Here is a 21,554-nt window from a genome sequence, read left to right as displayed (position 1 = left end):
AGAACAGTGACAAAATTGTGATGCAAAAAATGTTTTTTGCTTTTTGAGAACGTAGTACTAGATTTTTTTTCAAACTATATAATGTACATGGATAAGGATAACAGAGGAAAGCATTAGAATATTTTTTTTCTTTCTCTCCCCCCTCTAAGCTTCCAATATTTGTTAGAAATTTAATTGATCAGCATAAATCTGAAGTCAAAGAATAAATAAATAAATAAATAACAGTAGCAGACTTTCGTGTACTCATCAGTATCACCACCCCAACCAAACTTCCTTGACTGTCTGTTTAAACTCTAAATCTCATTTCTTTCTAACCCCCATTCTCTTCTTTCTCATTACACTTTACATTCTCCTCCCACTCTCACACCTAACCATCCCAAAGCAAACCATCTCTCAACTTTTCTATTTACCGCTCCTAAATTGCTATTTACCATTCACCCTTTTTTAAAATATTTTTTTATTAGATATATATATATAAAATATAATATAATTCGCTTACAATTATCTCTCTCAGACAGAGAGCTTCATTATTCAAAAATGGCTTCCGATCCTCAGCAACACACGTTATCGTCTCTCGGCAAGGTTTTCACTATTTCATGCTCCCAAAAAAAAAACTATATGTATTAATTTCATTCCTTTGTGGTTAATATTATTTATGCTCTGTTTGAATGCTGAGAAAAAGAAAAAAGCAAAGCAAAAGCGTAAAGGAAATTGAGGAACTGGAAGTTGTATGAATTTGAACAAGTTGTTTCATTGTATAGAATTATGAGACGAGAAGTTAAAATTTCTGTTGAAATTAAATGTTAAATGTCAAAAATTTCACTTTGAGATCATTATCACAGAGGGTCACTGAATATTTTGTGGTTTATTTTTGTTGAAGTTTTTCACTGCTTTATTGGAAACCTAATGTTGTTTGGTTTTAGTATTTTGAGATTATTTGTGAAAATTTCTGAAAAAAAAAATGTTTGTACAGAACATATGATATGTGTGTTGTTTTGCATTTTATACTTGTTTGGATGCATAGAAAGTGCACAAGAAAACAAATTAAAAGAGAGAGATAGGAGAGAGAGAATTTTGAAAGCTATACTCTGTTTGGTGTTTAAGATTTATTTTTTCAAGTAGTTGATTATGTTGTTGTTTTTATTTAGGTAGGAAAGTCTTCTGGTGAGATTGGCAGTGTAGAGGAGCCTCTTATTAATGGGGGGGTTCATGGTTCTGAAAACTATTCTGTTGTCGCTGCAATCCTACCGTGAGTATTCAAATTTCTGTTATAAATTTTACCCATTTGACCTGATTTAACTGGAAAAATTTCTGGTGCCTTATGCTATGATAATGATGTTTGGCAAATAGTGGCGACATTAGAATGTTTAGCAGTTTCCCAGATAGGAATGTGTTATGAATTATGTTTTTTGTATCGATATATGTATATAGCTAATTAGTTACAGCTTTAAATTTACAATTTTTACCAAAGTATGATGCTTCATACTTTTATTTGTATCTTTGTTCGGCCATTTGAGACAAGACAAGGTTAGAAGTGAGGCGAATTTTGAAAGCTTCTTATCCTGGTTAGGTGCCACCAGCTTGGTGTTATTCATGGCCCACTAAGACCAAGGGTTCAATCTGATAATGTGATTGCTCTTAAAAATTGAAACAATTAATTTGTACCTGATTATTTGTAGCCTTACCCTTAAGGAGTGACTTGTTATTTCCAGATTTCTCTTCCCGGCTCTTGGAGGACTACTGTATGGCTATGACATTGGTGCTACATCTTGTGCCACAATATCTATAGTGGTATGCTTTTAATGTAATTTTGAACTGTAGTGGCATTATATTCATCTGACTTAGCTTGTTTTCATTCTTTTGAATGAAAGTTCTCATTTAAGAGCCAAAAAAGTATATTTGTATTTCCTTGCTTGAAGGACACACTCTAAAACTGCAGCTTAGATAAGATAATCAATTATTTTTTGACCCCATACTACTGTTAACAGCATGTAGTTTTCTTAAATAACTAAGTCAAGTTAATGACATTCTTTCTTAATAACCTTTGTCTTTACTTGCAGTCAGCGACACTAAGTGGAATATCATGGTACGACTTATCTTCTGTGGAGATTGGTCTCATAGTGAGTTTACAACTGACTCTTTCTTGTTATTGTTATATGTTTATGGGTTGATATTTACACTGATGGGGAAAACAAATAGATGCTTTTGTTTCTAATTTTGTGGATGCTACCTATTGCAGACTAGTGGCTCATTATATGGTGCATTGATTGGCTCTGTCTTGGCCTTTAATGTTGCTGATTTCCTAGGTTAGTTTTTCTGTTACATAGAGAGCTATACATTAAATATCTGTGATATTTTCCATGTCTTGATGAAGTTTAAATGGTGAATATGAATCAAAGGAAGAAGAAGGGAGTTGCTTGCAGCTGCTCTATTGTATTTTGTTGGAGCGCTTATAACAGCATTAGCACCTGACTTCCCTATTATGGTCATTGGGCGCTTTGTGTATGGCATAGGAATTGGACTGGTAATAAACATCATGTGTTGTTCACTCTATACGTATCTACAGATATGGACATGCCCAAACACACACACACACATCTATGTGGTACCATGTCCATGTTAATATAATACACATATCTAGGTACTATTATCTCCATATTAACATGCATATTCATATACCTCTATTTTCCTTAAACAGTTTGTATAAAGTAAAATTAAACCACTTGGTAATATAACTAGGCACATATATTGAAATTATAAATCCATTATATTTATGTGAGGTATTTATCTTAAAGGTCTTCATAATTTTTTATCCCTTTTCAATTCTAAGTGCACTTTTGGTTTTCTTACTTCTGGAGAGGTTAATGTGGGAATAGATTTGCAAAGGAAAGAGAAAAAAGAAATGATGCAGGAGGCAGGAAGACAAATTTATTTTAATTTAGTTCTATTTAATTTTAGGAGTCAATTATGTTGTTGTTATTTTGTATTATTATTATTTTATATTGCTCTATTGGATTTTATTAGCTAAATAGGTTATTGGTATTTTACTTTAAGTTTTATTTAATTTCCTGGAGTCAAAGTTATTTTCATAATTTAATCCAATTCAGTTAGGGTTAGGATCTAGTCCAAGTAGTCTATATAAGCGTGCTATTCTACTTCTATGGAGACAAGTTTAGGATGAGTTCAATTTCAGTTGATATTTTTCCAATGGATAGGTGTTGATATCTAGGTTTTCTATACCGCTTGGTGCTGACAACAAACAATTCTTGGTGCTGATTTTTAGGGTTTTTTTTTTTTTTTTTTCCCTGTTCTTGGTGATTTTCAATCCCCTTTCAGAATATGTGCTGCATTAACTTAGGCATCAGATATCATTGGTCTACATCAGGGAAAAGCAAATATTGCCTGCTTATGATATATGACTTAACTATGACTTCTTGAAGAATATAGATGTTAAAAAAAAATGTAGTTTTGTCTTTTCATTTTTATGTGAGACATGATTTTATTTATTTATTTTGATAAGTATGAGACATGATTTTTAGTTTCTTCACTTTTAGGCAATGCATGCAGCTCCTATGTACATTGCTGAGACAGCTCCAAGTAAGATACGTGGTCGACTAATCTCTTTGAAAGAGTTCTTTATAGTCCTTGGGATGGTTGTAAGTACTTCAACTCTGAACTGAGGATAATTTATTTTAGGGTATGCAGAATGAATTGCAGCTAGTAAGAGATGTCTTGGATTTAGATGTCTCTTTTCTAGCTTCCTCAACAAAATTATCATTAGTATATTTATTTAATGTATATGCATATAGTCTACAAATTGTAAGCACTTGCAATCTTGTGCAGGGAGGTTATGGAATTGGTAGCCTTTTAGTTGACACAGTTGCTGGTTGGCGCTACATGTATGGAGCTAGTACCCCTTTGGCAGTGATCATGGGGATTGGAATGTGGTGGCTACCAGCATCACCTAGATGGCTACTTTTACGTGCCATTCAGGGAAAAGGCAACATGCAGGAATTAAGAGAAACTGCAGTAGGTTGCTTGTACCGGCTCAGGGGTCCAGCCTTTGGTGACTCAGCTCCTGAACAAGTAGATGAGATACTGACTGAGCTTGCTTATGTTGGTGATGAAAAAGAAGCTACATTAAGTGAAATGTTCAAAGGAAAATGCTTGAAAGCTCTTACAATTGGTGCAGGATTAGTCTTGTTTCAACAGGTATTTTTGGTTGAAGCAATAGATCAGAATTAGTAATTACCAACACTGGTTGATATGCACCATTAACTTTGATGACAGATCACTGGGCAACCAAGTGTACTATACTATGCTGGATCAATCCTTCAGGTACCTTTTGATTTAGAACTAGGGTTCTAATTGGGTATTGACAGTAACTGTACTTCTTACTGGGTCAAATAGACTTACATCCTAAGCCAATATAGTCTGGTAGAGTGCAGGATTCTCTGCAGCATCCGATGCAACACGGGTCTCAATTTTACTAGGTTTATTGAAGGTAACATTTCCTTTTTCCCTTGACTAATTGGATTTATATTAGATTCTTACTAGATGTTTATCTCATTATCCATTTATCCTCAGACACCTCATAGCATTTGAAATCGATGAATGGAAATTCTTGTGTAAATCCACAAAATATTTGGGGTATGTTGGGAATTTGGGGCTAGGAAAAATGCATTATGTAAACAAGAAATTAAAAACATCTACACAAGATACAAAATTTAACTCAGTTCAGCCAATTCCATACCTATATCTACGGGAAACGCTAACCAAAATTCACTGTCAACAATATGGATTACAAATTCTATTTAAAAAAAAAAAAACCAATATGAGTTACAACTGCACTCAACAAAACCTCACATTTCATATTCAGATTCTCACAAGCACAAAACCCAAATCACAATACACCCATAACAAACATTGAATACTAACTCCCAAATCTAAAATTCTAGTACAGCCATTGATGCTCTCATAACAATACAACAAGCAAACTCTTAACTCACATGTGGGTATCTTTTAACCTCAAAAGAACTACCAAACTACTTTTCAAAGAAACTCATTACTTATTCTTTTAAGAGTCTTCTCATTTTAAATATATATATATATATATATATATGAGCACTACTTAAGCTAAAGTCACCAAAGCCTTTATTGTACTACCTATATATATATATATATAAGGCTTCAACTCCTATTCCTTGGTAGACAAGAAATACGATAATACTTATTTGACAAGACAAGGAATACACTTTCCTTTTGCATCCAGAAAACCCAAATAGGTAACCAAGTCAAAATAGGAATTTAAGGCAATTTCCAAAAAGGTGAAAAAATTGTTAGTAATGCAGTATGTTAGTAATGCAGGTGAAAAAATTGTTAATTGCACCATTTAAAAAATGTGAAAAGCTTAAAATACCCTTGGTTTTGTTATTATAAGATTACCGTGAATCTTTTGCCCCAGATCCATACCCTCTATGTGTTCATGTTATATTTTGACTTTTCTGAAAATGAAGGATAATTCCTAATTTCTTGTCAAAAGTTTCATCTTAACCACCTCTCTTCTCCCACTCATGAATTTTATTTTTTTCTATATTGAATCTATGACGGCATTAATTGAATGTATGACATATTTATCTGTTTATGTACATGTATGTATGTGATAACATTTGTTTTATGCTTTTAATATTGACTCTGCCATGCACTTGTAAGAATGTAGGCTTTGAATGAAATAAATTGGTCCCTGCATAAAAGGGATGAATATTGTTGATTACTTCCCTGAATAATATATAAGTGTCGTGTGCATATGTCTCATCACTTGTGTACTGCAGAGTAGGTGGTTTATTTCAAAGACTTATGCAATCCCTAGTACTTATCATTTTGTGTATGGTGTTTACAATTGAAATTAATCATGTAAATGGTGATAGATGTTATTATACATTTTTCTACCATCATATAAAATCTGTAAAATTTCTCTTGCACTTCTCTCCTAAATAGACATAACGTGTGAGAGAGAAATTTGATAGTAGTTATATATATAGGGACAAGATCAAGTTGCACATGGAGTAACTTTCATGGAGTAACTTTAAGTAATATTACACTAACTACTAATTTTTTTATTGGATTAATATTTGGAAAATCCCACCATTAGATTACATGTTTTTTATGTTCTCAACATGCATGTCAACTGTTTCATAAGAAATGTGTTGTTTTATTTTTTGTAGTTGATCATGACCGGAGTAGCTGTTCTTGTAGTTGATAAACTTGGAAGGAGACCTTTATTACTTGGAGGTGTTTCTGGGATGGTAAGTCCCACTTTTATTCATGAATGTTTGGTAGTTTGATTTTAAAATTCCAAAATCTTTACTATATATACTAAAAAAGTGAGAAGTCAATTTATCTATATTGATCCTTGTTTGAACTTGCTCGTTTTTAAACCTACAAAGGGGATTGATTGAGGCATGGGAGTTCCAATTATCTGTAAAAATGGACCTCTTAGCTACTTATTTTGTAAGATAAATAATATATACACTTTGTGTAACAGGTTATCTCTTTATTCCTTCTGGGGTCATATTACCTTTTCCTGGATGATGTACCTGTTGTGGCTGTAGTTGCACTGCTGTTGTATGTTGGGTGTTACCAGGTAATTAACAATTTCAATTTCATACTTTATTGAAGTTCTTATCCCAGAATTTGTGTCTTGATATGATGAAACATTTTTGTTCCATCGTGCAGTTTTTAAATTTATTTATGTGTGGTGTTTGTTGAAGGCGGTGCCTATTAGTTAATAGTAGAGGCCCTCATTATAGTTCACCAGTAGAAAGAACTGTTAGATTATTGAAGGAATTTCCACATACTATTATCATAGCACAAAAAGATAGATCTTTCCTAAACTTCCATGTAAGTCATGACAATTTGTTTTCTTTGTTTTAATAAATTCCTCTTTCCAGGAAACAGGATCTGCATATCAGCCTTAATTAGATCTTTGTTAAACTTCCATTCTTTGACATGTTGATTCATTGTTGTTTTTGTTTTTTAATTATTATTATTTTTAAATTTGTTTTTCCAGGAAGCAGGATCTAAATATCAACTTTAGTTATCCCATTTTATGCAAATTCTTTAATGTTGTAGTTTAAAATATTAGGTAGATGATGTCAAGGCTGGCTTGATATAGTTTGAGGTTAAGGCAATAAATTTAAACATCAATTAAAAAAAATTATTTAATACTAACCAAACCAAGGTTAATTCATATAGAAAATCAAATATGACGTTTCAAGCATAAAATTTAACAAAAATAAATGAAAATTTTATTATTATTATTATTATTATTATTATTTTAAATACAGAGGTTTACTTTATTTTGAGTAAGGCGATGAATGGCTAAGTAAAATTGTAATATAATTTTCAATTTGATTTTGGTGTTGTGCAAGAGATGGAGATCGTTTGGTGTGTGGCCATGTGGGAGATTAGGTGGTTAGCGTTGACAACCTATAGTGTAGTTACAAAGAATAAAATCTCTTTTTGTTAGGGGAAATTTATTGTCATTATTGATTTGGCACTTTTACAACTTTTTTTTTTGGTCAAACAGTTTGGGGTTTCAATTGGGTGGGTTTTCATTGGTCATATTTTGGAGGCTTGTTGGAGATAGGAAAAATAGTGCACAACTTAAAAAAAAAAAAAAAAAATTATTATTATCATAAAATTTTGCGAATTTTGGTAATGGGCCCTTAGGCCTAGTCCTAAAGCCAGCCTTGGATGATGTGCTCTCCCACGTAATTCTAATAGATCTGCTGAGTTGGCTTTTCCATATAGACAAGGTATGAAATTTGTAAATTTGTAATTTTACTATAAATGAGGAAGCTTCACACGCATACAGTTAGATTAGGCTAGAGAATGACTTATATCTCTAATTAAAATATATATGTATATATATATGTGGAATATGAATTATAGTATTATAGTATGTCAATACTTTTTAGGAGACTTACACCCAAGAGAGAGGTAGAGATGGAGGACCTTTTTCCCTTTCTGGCTATCTGTCCATTGTTATGTACTCACCTATTTCACCATATGAACTCAACTTAGTTCACAAAATTAATGGAATAAGAATTTATTTAAGAAATGGAATAAAGACTCTCTGCTATCTTGAACACTTAAATGATCCTTGAGTGGACCTGCAACCTATGCTCTGGCTGCAGGATGTTGATGCCTTCTTCTTTTTCCTTGTCCTAGTAAATCAATGACCTGTGCCAGGTGGAGTGAAACATTAAATGCTTTTTTAGCAAAATCTATGCATTACTCAAATTGACAATATTTTAAATAATTTTTGGTAAGCAAGCAATATAGACAAATTGCAAACATTAATAATACCCCCAAGTCCAAGGTTCAAAAACATTTGTTAGCTAGGAAATCCTAATTTTATAGTTAAGTGCATCAAAGAATGATCTTTAGGCCTCTAGAGTAAGATGTCTTTTCCTATGGTCAAAATTGCATTCTTCCTCCTTGCGCATTCATGGGAATAGTCAACGTTTGCCAAGATAATAGCAAAAATATATCATATTTGAACAAGGATGAAGTCTGCAACACAGAACCAGGATTTGTATTTATGATTTTCCACTTCAACATTTATTTCAGCACAAGGGGTTATTGAAAAGTGGGTGTGACAATGAATTGAAATTAAAAAGGACTAATATAATAAATAATAAAACATAAATAGGGAGGAAAAATATGCTTTTGCTTACTGTAGTCAAAAGCATATTTGTGGGTGGACTAGTGTTCACAAGCACTTGATGCATCTTTTCCTAATATGGTAAAGCTCATCGGAAGCCTTTTGGTGAATGATTGATCCTTCCTCAAAGAGATTTGTTCCTTCAGTAAGGTGCAACTTAGTACCACTTCTAAAATTAGATGAATGATCATAAAACTTTGTTCTAATAGGGGTTATAGATGACTTTGGTAGAAGTCATTTATTTTTTACTCTTGTTAAAGTGCATTGTTCTAAATGGTTTCCATTGTACTTTCTAGAGATGATTCTTGCAATGTCAACGTAATAGTAGAATGTCTTGAGAATTTACCAAAATAAAAAAGAATTTTTCTTGAGAATGTGACCACATATGTGAGGGTGAAAACACTTACTATTCAACAATGTACCAGGGATATTTTTTTCTCACATGTATGGCATAGCAGGAATAATTTCTGTAGATTTTGTTAAACAACTTCTTCTGCCAAATTTGAATCTTTTTTTTTAGCTATCTCGTAACATTCCATCTTAATCAGCTTCGGTTCTCTTGGTTTAGACGTTTTCTTGCAAATATGTTTCATTTTGTAGACATAACAATGCAATTTTTAAAATTGGTCTTGCAGTTATCCTTTGGTCCTATTGGTTGGTTGATGATTTCGGAGATTTTCCCCTTACGTCTTAGAGGGCGAGGACTCAGTATTGCAGTGCTTGTGAATTTTGGAGCAAATGCACTGGTGACATTTGCATTTTCCCCATTGAAGGTGCTGATCTCTTTCAATACTTCTATTTTCTCAACACTATGTCCTTTGACTTTCTGGAGTAGAGATTGATGCTATAATTAGTTAGAAAATTATCAAAATCACTGGATGACACTAAACCACATGCTATAACCATGACTTGTGAGTACTTATTTGTCAGCTTGTGTTGGTGTCTGTCTGCTGCATTACAGTGAGATGTGATCAAGTTTTTGATACCTTTAGCCGTTTTATCCTGTAGCACCAAGAGAATCTGTTTTTATTGTCATCTTTGCCCGTTCCATGCTCTGTTAGTGGCATTATCATAGAAAATGTTTTCCATAAATAATTAAGTTTGTAAATAGAAAAAAGGCATGATTATCATAGAAACTGGATGTGCTACAGAAACACAAACACATGAATACGTACAAGCACGTACATATGCATAGAAGTACTGTTTCCCATGCAGTATTAGTAAATTAACTTCATTATATTTGCATGATCATCTGGAAGTTCTTTTTTTTTTCTTTCACATTTAATTACAGGCATTGCTTGGAGCTGCAATATTGTTTTATATATTCGGGGCAATTGCTGTGGCGTCTCTTGTTTTCATATTCTTCGTGGTACCTGAGACAAAGGGGCTTACTCTTGAGGAAATAGAAGCCAAATGCCTTTAAGATTTTTTGCCTCCGTTTCCTCATACTGAGTTTTAGTTTTGACTTAAGGTTGGGATATTGTTACATCATTTCAGGTTGGGAGAAACCTATGTTGTATGCAATTAAGTTGTGTCTGTAATCACACGAGTCATAAGTTGAACTGATGTTTCTGTGGTCTCTTCTTATTAGAGTGTAGAGGCGCCGTAGAATCTTCATGTCTATTATATTCTCTCTATACTTGTGTTAGGGATGGACCTAGGTGGGCGCCCGGGCCCCCTGGGCCCAATTTTTTTTTTTTTTTTTAGTAGTTTAATTTTCAGTTAAAAATAAAAAATTTAGACTTGGCCCCCCTTACTTTGTATCTTAGGCCCCCTTCAAAATCATGAATCATTAACCCAGCCTATGTAAATCTTAAAAAAAAAAATGTAAAAAAACAGAAGTGTCTTGTGTATTAAGAAATAGTAGTGTTTTGTGTCTTTTGTTTTTGTTGGTACATGATTACATCTTAATATATTAAGAAACAATGATTTTTGTGTATTTATCTTGGTTGAAGTTTCTTAATACTAGATGGATGTGTATTTGAGTTTTTTTTTTTTTTTTTAATTATTATTTTTTGCTTATCTCTGGCTCCCCTAAATTGAAATCCTGGGTCCGTCCCTACTGATTATTTTTTCCCCTAATTAATTAAAGAAATAAATGTAATTCCCACCCCCACCTGTGTGTTTGTATCAAATAAACTTATTCTTGTAATTCTTATTTGTCCAAGAGAATATATATATATATATATATAAAGAAGTTACGACTTAAGGTTATATAGTTAAAGTCATTGTTGCCAATCCACTTATATTAAGATAATGAATAATCAAAATCTTCTAAGGGAACCTATCAAAAAAAAAATCTTCTAAGGGAATATTGATTTCTGATTTTTTAACTTGGGTACAAATATTGTTCTAAGAGCCAATAAGTAGGAATTTTGGACGAGAATTATCAGTCTCGGTAATTCATGGTTTTGCTAATAATATTACCAAAAAAAAAAAAAATAATAATCAAAATCTTCTAAGGGAACCTATCAAAAAAAAAAAAAAAAAAAAATCTTCTAAGGGAATATTGATTTCTGATTTTTTAACTTGGGTACAAATATTGTTCTAAGAGCCAATAAGTAGGAATTTTGGACGAGAATTATCAGTCTCGGTAATTCATGGTTTTGCTAATAATATTACCAAAAAAAAAAAAAAATGAAGAAGAAGAAGAAAGTTTGCTAATAAAATTTTCTAGAAATATAATTTAATAAGCATCTTAATTTGGTGAAATGCGAAAACTTCAACTCATATTTTAAGTTAGAAATGTTTTTATTTATTTATTTATTTTGAAAAATGGAATTGTTAATGCTACATCATACATGTGTTGCTTTACTAAAACAAATGCTAGTATAGCTTGAACAAAATAGGAAAGAAGAAATGCTAGTATAGCATTTAGACTCGACTTTAAAAAATAAATTATATCAAGATAATGCTAAAGGCATTTAAACTAATGGGTTTTGTAATTTAAAGGCATTTTTGTTATTTTAAAAACATATCTATAAATGTTGAAATATTAATTCTAGGTTACAAGATATAAACGAAATAGTTATGAAATTATGTTCACCCTTTTTTTTTCTTCAGAAACAAACACATACACACAAGTGAGAGAAAAATAGGGAGCACACCATAATAGGAGTACAAATTCTAAATATATCCAAATAATAATAAATTCTTCTATCAAGAATTATATTCTTATGAATTTAAATTTCCAAGAGTTAGTAGTTCTTGAGTTTTTATTTTTTAGTTAGTAGCTCTTTAGTTTTAGATTTCTTAATAACCGATAGCTAAAGACGGTTTAACCATATTGCCGCTTGGAGTGTGTTCATGGGTAAGAATTTAAAATGAGATTTCACCACTGGAGAGAAAACGAGAAAGGACGAATAAATTGATTGAAAAATTATTCTCTGAGTGCCCCACATGGAAGGAGAAATGGATTGAAAAATTATTCTATGAGTACCCAACAAGAAAGGGAAAATTGAATGAAAAATTATTCTATACGTACCCCAAAATTGTAGGTGATGAAAATTTATAACAAAATTTAGGAATTGATGCATTGGATTGCTTTTTTTTTCCCATCTCGTGAGAAGTGATCTTACTCAGTACATAGATTCTAGAAATTGAAAAATATATATTTTTATTGCCTCATGAAATGAGATCTGTTTTATGGTTTAAGTAATAGTCTAATGATAATTGTATTTTTGTGATGTCTCATATTTGTGATTTGAATTTCAAATCTCATATTATCTATTTATAAAAGGAAAAGAAATGAAATTCCATTCTTTAAAAAATAAAAATCTTCGTTCAAAATATCTAACTTAAAAAAAAAAATTATTATTATTAAAAATGTCAAGATTGTTTTTACACTATAAATGTAAATGTGTGTAAGAGTGTTCATCAAACCGCAAAAATTGCACCAAAACCTCCCACAAAATGGTATAATTGAACCACACTGCACTACACCGCGACTAACAGTGCATCGCATTGCACTCTCTCTATACATTAATATATTTATTTATTTTTAATATTACATATATTATTAATAATTTAATAACCCTAGTTTTCCAAAAAAAAAAGTTTGATAACCCTAGCAAATGTTGATTAGGAAAACCAGCCTAAAATAAAGAAAAACTAGCTCAATTGTTTAAAAATTGGCCCAAAACAAAGGGAAAAATTAGTTTTGGACTGGGTAGGAAAAGCTTAAAATTTGAAAAATATACCAACTTCAAATCATTCACAAAGCGTATCTTATACATTGCATCACACATGTGATCGAAAAAATGAGGTGCAATGCGGTTATGATTTTAACTAAACTCTAAATCACACCGCATCTTATATGTGACCGCAAAATTAAAGTGTGGTGCAGTTATAGTTTTACTTAAACTGCACCACAAACTAAAAATGACCCAAAACCGCATTGCACTCGAACACCCCTAAATGTGTGTGCATGTTTATTTGGAACTGGTTTATTATTATTATTATTTTGTTGACAGTTGATTAAAGTATGGTGGTAAGGAAATAAGGTTAAAAAAAAAAAAAAAACTAGGAAAAAAGAAAAAAGAAAAAACTGAAAGCCTATATAGAAAAGCTGACGGCAAAAATTAATGCCACAATGTTTACACTCAATGCAACAACGATAAGTCTAGAGACGAAATTTCACAATTTTTGAAGTAAGAAATTGTTATTAGTAGGTAAAAACGTAATGTCAATAGTAGGTATAGAAGAGAACTGGTATAAATTTGTGAACTCAACTGCTGTGTAAAATGTTATGAAAATTTTTGTTTGTAATATTATTTATGTAATCTAGTGTTTGTATGTTTGACATTACTTTATAGTTCTTATTGAAGGTTGAATTAAATAATGATTGTACTTAAAAAGGAAAAGAAAAAAAAAAGAATATAAGCTAATCGACTGTGCATAAACAAATAAGCTAAATAAGTTAAACAGAAAAGCTGCTTTTAAAAAAAAAAAAAAATTATGAAAAAAAAAAAAAAAAAAACCTGAAAAGAAGAAAATAAACGAGTGGCCCAAATAGAGCCCAATCTAGATGCCAAAATAGTGGGTTGAAAGTGTAGTAAATTTAAACAAAGAAGCTCGACCCGAGTTCAACGTGTTCAGTAGCATCACACTTGAGAAGGATATTGGGCTTTACTTAATGGATGAACAAGGCCCAGTTCAGCCCACCCAATGAGCAAGAAGAACAACCCTAGAATAACAACGAGAGAATCATAAAAAGCTAGCGCTGAGAAAGAGAGAGAGAGAGAGAGAGAGAGATTCAGATTAGGGTTTTAGGAAACGAGGTAAAAAGAAAAGAAAGAAAAAAAAAATGGCGAAATTCAATGTGATGCAGAGGAGGAGGAGAGCTCAAATAGCAGAGAGAAAGAGAGCGATTCACGGAGACCCTACCACTGGTAAGCTCAAGAACAGGCCTCAACCTCTCTCTATCTCCGGCAAACGCAAGCGCAAGCTTTTGAAGAAATGGCGCAGAGTACATCTCTCTCTATCTCTTTCTCACTGTAATTTTATGTTGAGACTTTTCTTTGCTTTCATTCTACCAAAAATTTATAATACAAAAGCTGGCCCAGTGGCCCTTATATTAAGCTTGTACCTTGGTGTTGTGAATGGTTGTTGTACTTAATTCTCTGTTATTGTTTTTTTTTTTTTGGAAAAAATCAGGAGCAGAAGGATGCTATAGAGAAGGGTTTAGTTAGCATGGAAGATGTTGAAATGGCAGCATCTCAAGGTACTTGCTCATATTTGCTATTTTTTTTTATATATAATTTTATTAGTGTGTTAATTACCAACTGGTAACTGATTAGTATGGAATTTTCTGATGTCGAATAATCTGAATGGCATTTAGAATTTATAATTTAAGAACTGCTGAGAATGAGAAATCCGCATTTGGAAAGACTGGACATGATTATAGAGTTGGGTAATACTTTCATTGTGAATTAGCGGACGCTAAGTGGGTGTGTGCGCTTTTAAAAATACAGCATCCATATCATGATTTGCTTTGTTGCCCTTTGTAAAACAAGCATAACTGTTGGTTGGTGGAGACTATAGTAAGGTCAGGTGATTGTTTTGGTTCTCTGTTATGGTAATTTGGGCTCGTGATGGTGATAAGGGCATGGTTGGTTATTGTCTACGATATGGGATGCTTATCTTAGTTGAAAATTGCTATGTTAATACATTTAAGGATACAATGCTCACACCCGTGTCTGTTTTTTAAACTTGGTTAGAGACTTGTAAAAGAATATGGTTTCACTTGCCTAATGTTTGTTTTTTTTTGTGGGGGGGGGGGGTGGAGTTGTTTAATAGTACTTTGTGAGTGATATACATTTAAGGATACAATGCTCACACCCGTGTCTGTTTTTTAAACTTGGTTAGAGACTTGTAAAAGAATATGGTTTCACTTGCCTAATGTTTGTTTTTTTTTGTGGGGGGGGGGGGTGGAGTTGTTTAATAGTACTTTGTGAGTGATTCAAAGTATATTAGGATAGTCATTATGTTCTGCATCCAGGTTGAGCAGTCCTATCGTAAGCTGTGACTTTAAATTTCTGAAATTGTGGAAGATGAAAATAGTAAGATGTTGGCTTATTAAGTGGAAAATGGTGGCCTTTTTATTTTATTTTATTTATAGGTAAATTACACACCCATTGAGTGGGTCTTGAACCTAAGACCTCACCCTCAATCTAGCACTTGCAAGTGGAGAAGGTGCTAGTTGAGCTAGAGCCCTTTGGCAAGTGGCAAATTGTGATCTAATTGAATAATGTGGGTAACACAATCAATTGTGCTTGAGTTGGGTCATGGGTGAAGGGTGTTGAGAAATTTCATAGAATTTATTTTAGAAGTTGATATTGTTACTAATTTGTTTTATTTTTCTGCTTACTTGAAATTATATAGTTCTAATCATGACCTATATTTTTAAATAAAAATTGGCGTTGTTGTTTGGATTGCCCATGTGTGTTAATGAATGAGACGCAAATTTGATGGATGTGAATCAGCATGTGATTGAACTAGATTTAACTTCTAGGTACTATTTGAGATGCCTTTTAATTTTTCGGTAATTGAAGTGCTATAGGACATATGGTTATAAATTTCCATTTTTTTATTTCTAAAGTTGCATTGGTGACCAGAGACCAACTCCCCGTATGTTTAGAATAATTGCTTGAGAAACATACTTACCAAAAAACAATAATAATTGCTTGAGAAATACAGGAAACTTGCTTTCTTTGTCTATGTGCATCTTAGAAAAGTGTTACAGTATGTAGGTCATTCCTATCCACATTGCATTGAATCATTGTAGTCAAAGGTGAGCCAGGCACCCGGGCTAGGCAACGGGCCACTTAAGCGACTTAAAGGCTCTAGCCTTTAGAGCTTAGGCGAGGAAGGTGAAACTGCCTTCAGGCTATTGTTAGATAAATTAATTTACAAAAGTTTGTTGTAAAACTTATTGTTATATTCATTAATTTATAGTAGAAAATTGTTGTAAAGCCTATTGTTAGAATAACTAATAGAGCCTAAACCATTTAAATCCTATTTTGAAATCATTTGATAGACCTAATTTTCTTCATGCAACATATTTGAAAAGGCTTTATTATAATATTTCAATACACTGGTTACGAATGATTCAAGTTCTATATGCATGCACTACCTCACCTCTTGCCTTTGACCACCTTGCATTGTATGTTAAATTCATTTGTTCTAAGTTTACTTCTGGAAGTAGGCACATCTCAAGACACTGACAAAAAGCCAACCATGTTTCACATGAAGAAGAGTTTGAAGCTTAAACAACTAAAGCGTAGAGGTAAGATCTTCTGATATAATGCTGTATTTATGCTGCTATTCCAAATTATTTGATCATTTATTTGATATGGACCATTTTTAGGTAATTTGTTGATTAATATCAGGTGCATATGTTTCAGGTAAGAACAAAAGAAAATCTTCTATGCCAGCTACTGAAGCTTCTGTGGATGCAATGGTAGAATAAAATAATGAGAAAGCACAGCTCAAGTAACTCAATCATTGTACTATTTTTGAGAGGACATTGTGTAGAGATAATATTACTTAGATTAAAATTGCTCCCTTTAAAACTCAATATGCTTGTAACATGGTTGCGCACTTATTCTTGTCTTCTGTTTTTTTGCTCAATAATTTTACAATATCTATCAATTTAAAATTGAAATAGTTTTACTTTACACCCTCTACAAAGGACCGGAAAATTAAAAAAAAAAAAAAAAAAAAAAATTCTTGAACCAATTGAGAGAGTGAGGGGGAGATGCTGTTGCCTGGTGGTCAGGGGACACTGGGACAGCCGGCCGCATGTTGCTCTTTGCAGAGAGTAATGCTCCTGCCACCAACCTTGCCGGCTACTATCAGCCTTCTGCCTTGATATGTATTATTTTTTATTTTGAAAATCATTTGATAAACTACCATAGCTGAGTTTGGAGTTGAAACCCATGTTAGGAAGCCACCAGTAATGGCCAGTTTGGATTGAGGGAGAGGGAGTGCAGAATAAAGGGATTACTGGCCAGTTTGGATCAAGGGAGAGGGAGTGGAAAATAGAGGGAAGTAAAGTAGAGTCGGCCAAAAATTCTCCCTCTCTCCCTTAATCTTAATCCAAACGGGTCATAAGTAAGTGAAGCTCACAAATCTTGCTGTGTTGACTTAGTTTATGGTGGAGCTATGACGAGTGTATTGTTAGGTAATTTTTGGAAGTTGCTTAGTATATTACGAAAGTATTGTAAACTAGAAAACTATCTTCCCCATTGTTCCGCTTTGTTTAGTGAATGAGTAATTTTTGGGCTTTGGTCAGTGAATGAGTGGTTAAGACTTGGATCAATTATTCCTTAAAAAAAGAGAGACTTAAATCAATTAATAAACCATCTTTTGAGGGCAGCAAGGGATTATAAAAGAAAAAAGAAAAATACAAAAGAGGGCAGCAAGGAAAACTCAAATCAATTCATAAATTGCTCTCTATGGATATTTTTAATTCCCAACCTTTCTATGGAATAATGCTGAAGGCGGGCTGTGGTTTGTCCGTGGGCGACGTGCAGTCGGCAGCAGAGTCTCCCTCTCTCTCTCTGCTATTTATTTATTTTTTATGATAAATTACATATTTAGTCATTAACTTTTACACTATATGTTAATTTGGCCTTTGATCTTCAATTGTGTCAATTTGGTCCTTAACTTTTCGATGTTGTATCAACTTAAATCTTGTTGTTAAGTGTTGGATTGAAATTACAGATATGTTTAACAGATCATATAAACTTTTATTTCCTTGCCACATACACTGACAGTTATGCTAAGTCATATATTATATATATATATATATATATATTATTTTTAACTGTGGGGCAGATTGAATAACTCACGCTCTCCATCTTCCCAAGGATCAAAATCCCTTTAATCTCTAGATAAGACCTTTAAGGGTCCGTTTGGTGCATGTATTTAAAAATTGAAAATTGTTATTTAAAAACATTTGTAAAAATACGTGTGGGTAAAAAAGTGTATGAAAATACGTGAAATATTGTTTAAAAACTGAAAATAGTTGTTTGAAAACACTCACCAAACACCCCCTAAACTGCCAAAACTCAGTTAACGTTCTCTCCACATAGCTCATTAGCAGTGATTTCAAGCTCTCTCAGTGTACCATCTTCCCCATCCTAAGTGCGAAACTTCATGTCCCACCATAATCTCTTTTATTCCCCAATGAAGACACCATCATTTCAGTCTCCCCACCCAACACCACCATGACGTGGTGGTCTAGTTTCCTGATCTTGATTTGGATCTTGGTTGGTGGAGCTAGGTGGGTCACAAATTCCTAGATTTCTTTCAAGATTGGTGTAGCAGTTATGGTGGTAGGGTCGATGGTGGAAGTAATGGGTTTGGTGTGTTTGTGGCAGTGGTGGCAAGAGGTAATGTATAGAGAGAGCATGAAGAGAGCTAAGTGAATCAACTGAGATTTCTATGACGACCCATAGTTTCAGGTCGAAGATTAAGGTCGATTTTGAGAGTTTTGTGTCCACAAATGCCATGTTGTATATTGACATTTTCTTTGTTTCTGTTTTGTTTATGTTTGAATGTCTTTATGTATGCATGAATGAATTTGAGAGAAGAGAAGCAAAGAATGGCATGGTATGGAAGTGATATTAGTGAACAAATTAAAGCCTAGTGAGTAAATCTGATGATCCATTTAAGCCGATACAGAGATTTAGGATTTTTTTTAATCCCAAATAGACACTTTCAAGTCACCAAATCTATTGGGATGCCTTCTAAATTCTAATATATTATTTGGATCGTAATGGCCAAAAGTTACTAACTTTCACTTCAACTCCGGGTTTAGGATTTGCTTATTTTACTAAAATTAATTTTTTTTTTGCTGAAAGTATTGTAAATAAAGGTAAAAATTTGCGACAATAGTATAGTAGGACCCATAGATAGTACCAAAAAGTGTAGTAAGATGCATGAATAGTAGTAAAAATAAGTTGAATAGTAAAATAAGTTGGCTTTATAATTTGGAGCCAAACACACACTTCGTCTGGGAGTAGGTGAAAGCTTCAGCTTATTTTAGTTTTTAGCTTCTTTTTTTGTACTATTCATGAGTTTTGTTGCACTTTTTAGTACTATTTATGCGTCTCATTATACTATTCAGCTAAATTTTAACTTTTTTTTCCCCTACACTTTCAGCAAAAAACTTTCAACTTCAACTAAATAAATTGTTTTCAAATGGACATCTCTTGTTGTTATTGTTGTTGTTGTTTATTTATTTATTATTTATTATTTATTTATTTATAAAATTTTCTTTTTAAAATTTAGGGTAAATTCCATTAACATCCCCTGAGGTTTGGGCAAATACCACTCAGGTCCAAAACATTTCAAAATTGACCAATTAGGTCTCTAAAAGACATATTAGTCCCTAACACTCTTAACACCGTTACCCCTCCATCATTTTTCTTTCCTTCACTTAGAACTCTTTCTAGTCTTTTCTCTCTGGTTCCTCTCCCTCTTTCAATCTCAGCCAAAGCCATAACAAAAAAACCCAAATCTTACCACAAAACTCAAATCCAAATTTGAGTTTTGTTAACATAAAATTAAAAAATCATTCACATTGTTTTTCCCAAAACGAATCGCCAGAACAAGGAAAACATGTATGATAAACTGTGATCTGATTCAAAACAACAACAACAAAGAACAAAAGTCACAAATTCATGTCATTAACAAATCTGAACCCACAAAATCTTTTCATTTCATTTCCACCATCAACACAAACAACAACTAAAAAACCCAAAAAAAATATAAGGTTTGATATTGTAAATACTAGGGAAAACGAGGGGCAGTGAGTGAGTAAATGAGAATGAGAATTCAAATTGGCTTGGAAGAAGAATCCTAGGAAGTGGTGGAAGAAGCAACAACAACAGGATCATTAGATTCAGAGGTGATGAGGGGCGCAAATGTTATTGTTGGAAACGACATCATTTGGATCGTAGTCGGGATTGAGGGAGCAATCAATGGCTTTGCAGCCTTGCTCAAGGCAAGGCTTGCAAGCGATCTCGATGACGATCCAACCTAGCACCACTCTTGCTATTGCTATTAACGTGCTTGTTATTGCTGCCATCTAATCTCTCTCTTCCTCAAATCTACGTTTTTCAGAGTCCCTGATCTATTTCAATTGTAGTGGTATTTTCAGGTTTTTAAAATTTTCTCTGTGAAATTCGCTCAATGCTGTTTGTGGATAGGTGGTGTTGTTGGTGGGTGTAAATCTATATAATTTTAGGCTGCATTTGTTTTGCCTTCAAATGATTTTAGGAAATCATTTTACACCAGCCTTTGTGTTTGGTAGCTACAGAAAATTGGGTCAAATGGAATTCATTTTCTGCATTGACTGTAAAATACCTTGCCTCACCCATAATTCATTTTCAGGTTTTATTTTACCTTCAAATGATTTCCACCCTAGGAAAATAAAAGAGAGAGAGAGAGAGAGAGAGAGAGAGAGAGAGAGCACCAGAAGCATCGGTCTTGTCGCACCCTGTAAAATGTCCTCCCCTCTAGATCAAGGGTTTTACATGGAGTCGCCACTTATTTAATTTAAAAGGGAAAATAAGAAAACCTTCAATAAAAAATAATACTTCTTTTGTATTAATGTATATTGCAATTTACATCAAATTTGTAACAAAAATTTACAATGCTTTCTTGTCCTAGATACAATCTAAGAAAAGTAAATTACATTGCTTTGTCTCCTAGTTACAATATAAAAAATGTAAAATTACAAGAGCATAGTCTATAACCCTTGATTTTGGTTCGGAGGCTAATTTACGAGATGGGAAGGGATTAATCACCCATCTCGCCCGGTAAAACCGGTCTCCTAGGTTAAGGTGGCCAATGTCATGTCATGTCAAACAAATACAAACAATATGTCATATAAACATGGTAATTTGTAGGAATTGTAAACAAATATGTGTTAAGAGAATCAGACATAAAAAGGACAAAAAAATAAAACTTGTAAGATAACAATTTTAATGTAAAGAAAACATTAAAGTAATGGTATGTTCATCCAAGAAATCAATGTAAGCAAAGAATTCCTAGCCTAGACATGTTTATCTAAGCATGTGAGAAAAAGAAAACAATGTTGTCATGTTATTTGTTATCAACATAATTGCAGAGAGAACCAAATAAAAATAAAACATTTGAGCATATTTGATCATCTAAACAATTATGAAAAGAAGTAAAGGAAAATCCCTAGACATGTTTATCTAGAGAAACTCAAAATACTTAGATATGTTCGTTCAAGCATTTTTTTTAAAAAGTAAACAATTACCTAGACATGTTCATCTAAGTATTGAAGAGA

The 21,554-nt window shown here is 32.8% G+C and overlaps 2 protein-coding genes across 3 annotated transcripts; both read left to right on the top strand.

Moving 5' to 3' along the window:
* Window positions 1-269: 269 nt before the first annotated feature.
* Window positions 270-10,667, top strand: LOC112000392 (D-xylose-proton symporter-like 2). Its single transcript, XM_024032514.2, has 14 exons — window positions 270-582; window positions 1,149-1,249; window positions 1,713-1,791; window positions 2,061-2,120; window positions 2,240-2,306; window positions 2,400-2,524; window positions 3,555-3,656; window positions 3,844-4,212; window positions 4,291-4,338; window positions 4,442-4,504; window positions 6,225-6,305; window positions 6,545-6,643; window positions 9,364-9,501; window positions 10,020-10,667. Exons 1-14 carry the CDS (start codon window positions 538-540, stop codon window positions 10,149-10,151), a joined length of 1,509 nt encoding a protein of 502 aa, XP_023888282.2. The 5' UTR covers window positions 270-537; the 3' UTR covers window positions 10,152-10,667.
* Window positions 10,668-13,930: 3,263 nt separating this feature from the next.
* On the top strand, window positions 13,931-16,805 carry LOC112000396 (uncharacterized). 2 transcript variants are annotated; one of them, XM_024032518.2, is made up of 4 exons: window positions 13,931-14,195; window positions 14,384-14,450; window positions 16,431-16,514; window positions 16,633-16,805. In XM_024032518.2, the coding sequence occupies exons 1-4, from the start codon at window positions 14,034-14,036 to the stop codon at window positions 16,695-16,697; spliced, it is 378 nt and encodes a 125-aa protein (XP_023888286.1). In that variant the 5' UTR covers window positions 13,931-14,033; the 3' UTR covers window positions 16,698-16,805. The 2 variants fall into 2 exon arrangements, with proteins under 2 accessions (XP_023888286.1, XP_023888287.1); XM_024032519.2 differs by having other exon boundaries at window positions 13,932-14,195; window positions 16,434-16,514.
* The last annotated feature ends 4,749 nt before the right edge of the window (window positions 16,806-21,554 follow it).

This window comes from Quercus suber, unplaced genomic scaffold (genome assembly GCF_002906115.3).
Source record: "Quercus suber isolate HL8 unplaced genomic scaffold, Cork oak 2.0 scaffold_155, whole genome shotgun sequence".
NCBI classification, from domain to species: Eukaryota; Viridiplantae; Streptophyta; class Magnoliopsida; order Fagales; family Fagaceae; genus Quercus; species Quercus suber.
Note: the sequence above shows the minus strand (reverse complement) of the source record. Positions and strands in the feature narration are given on the sequence as shown.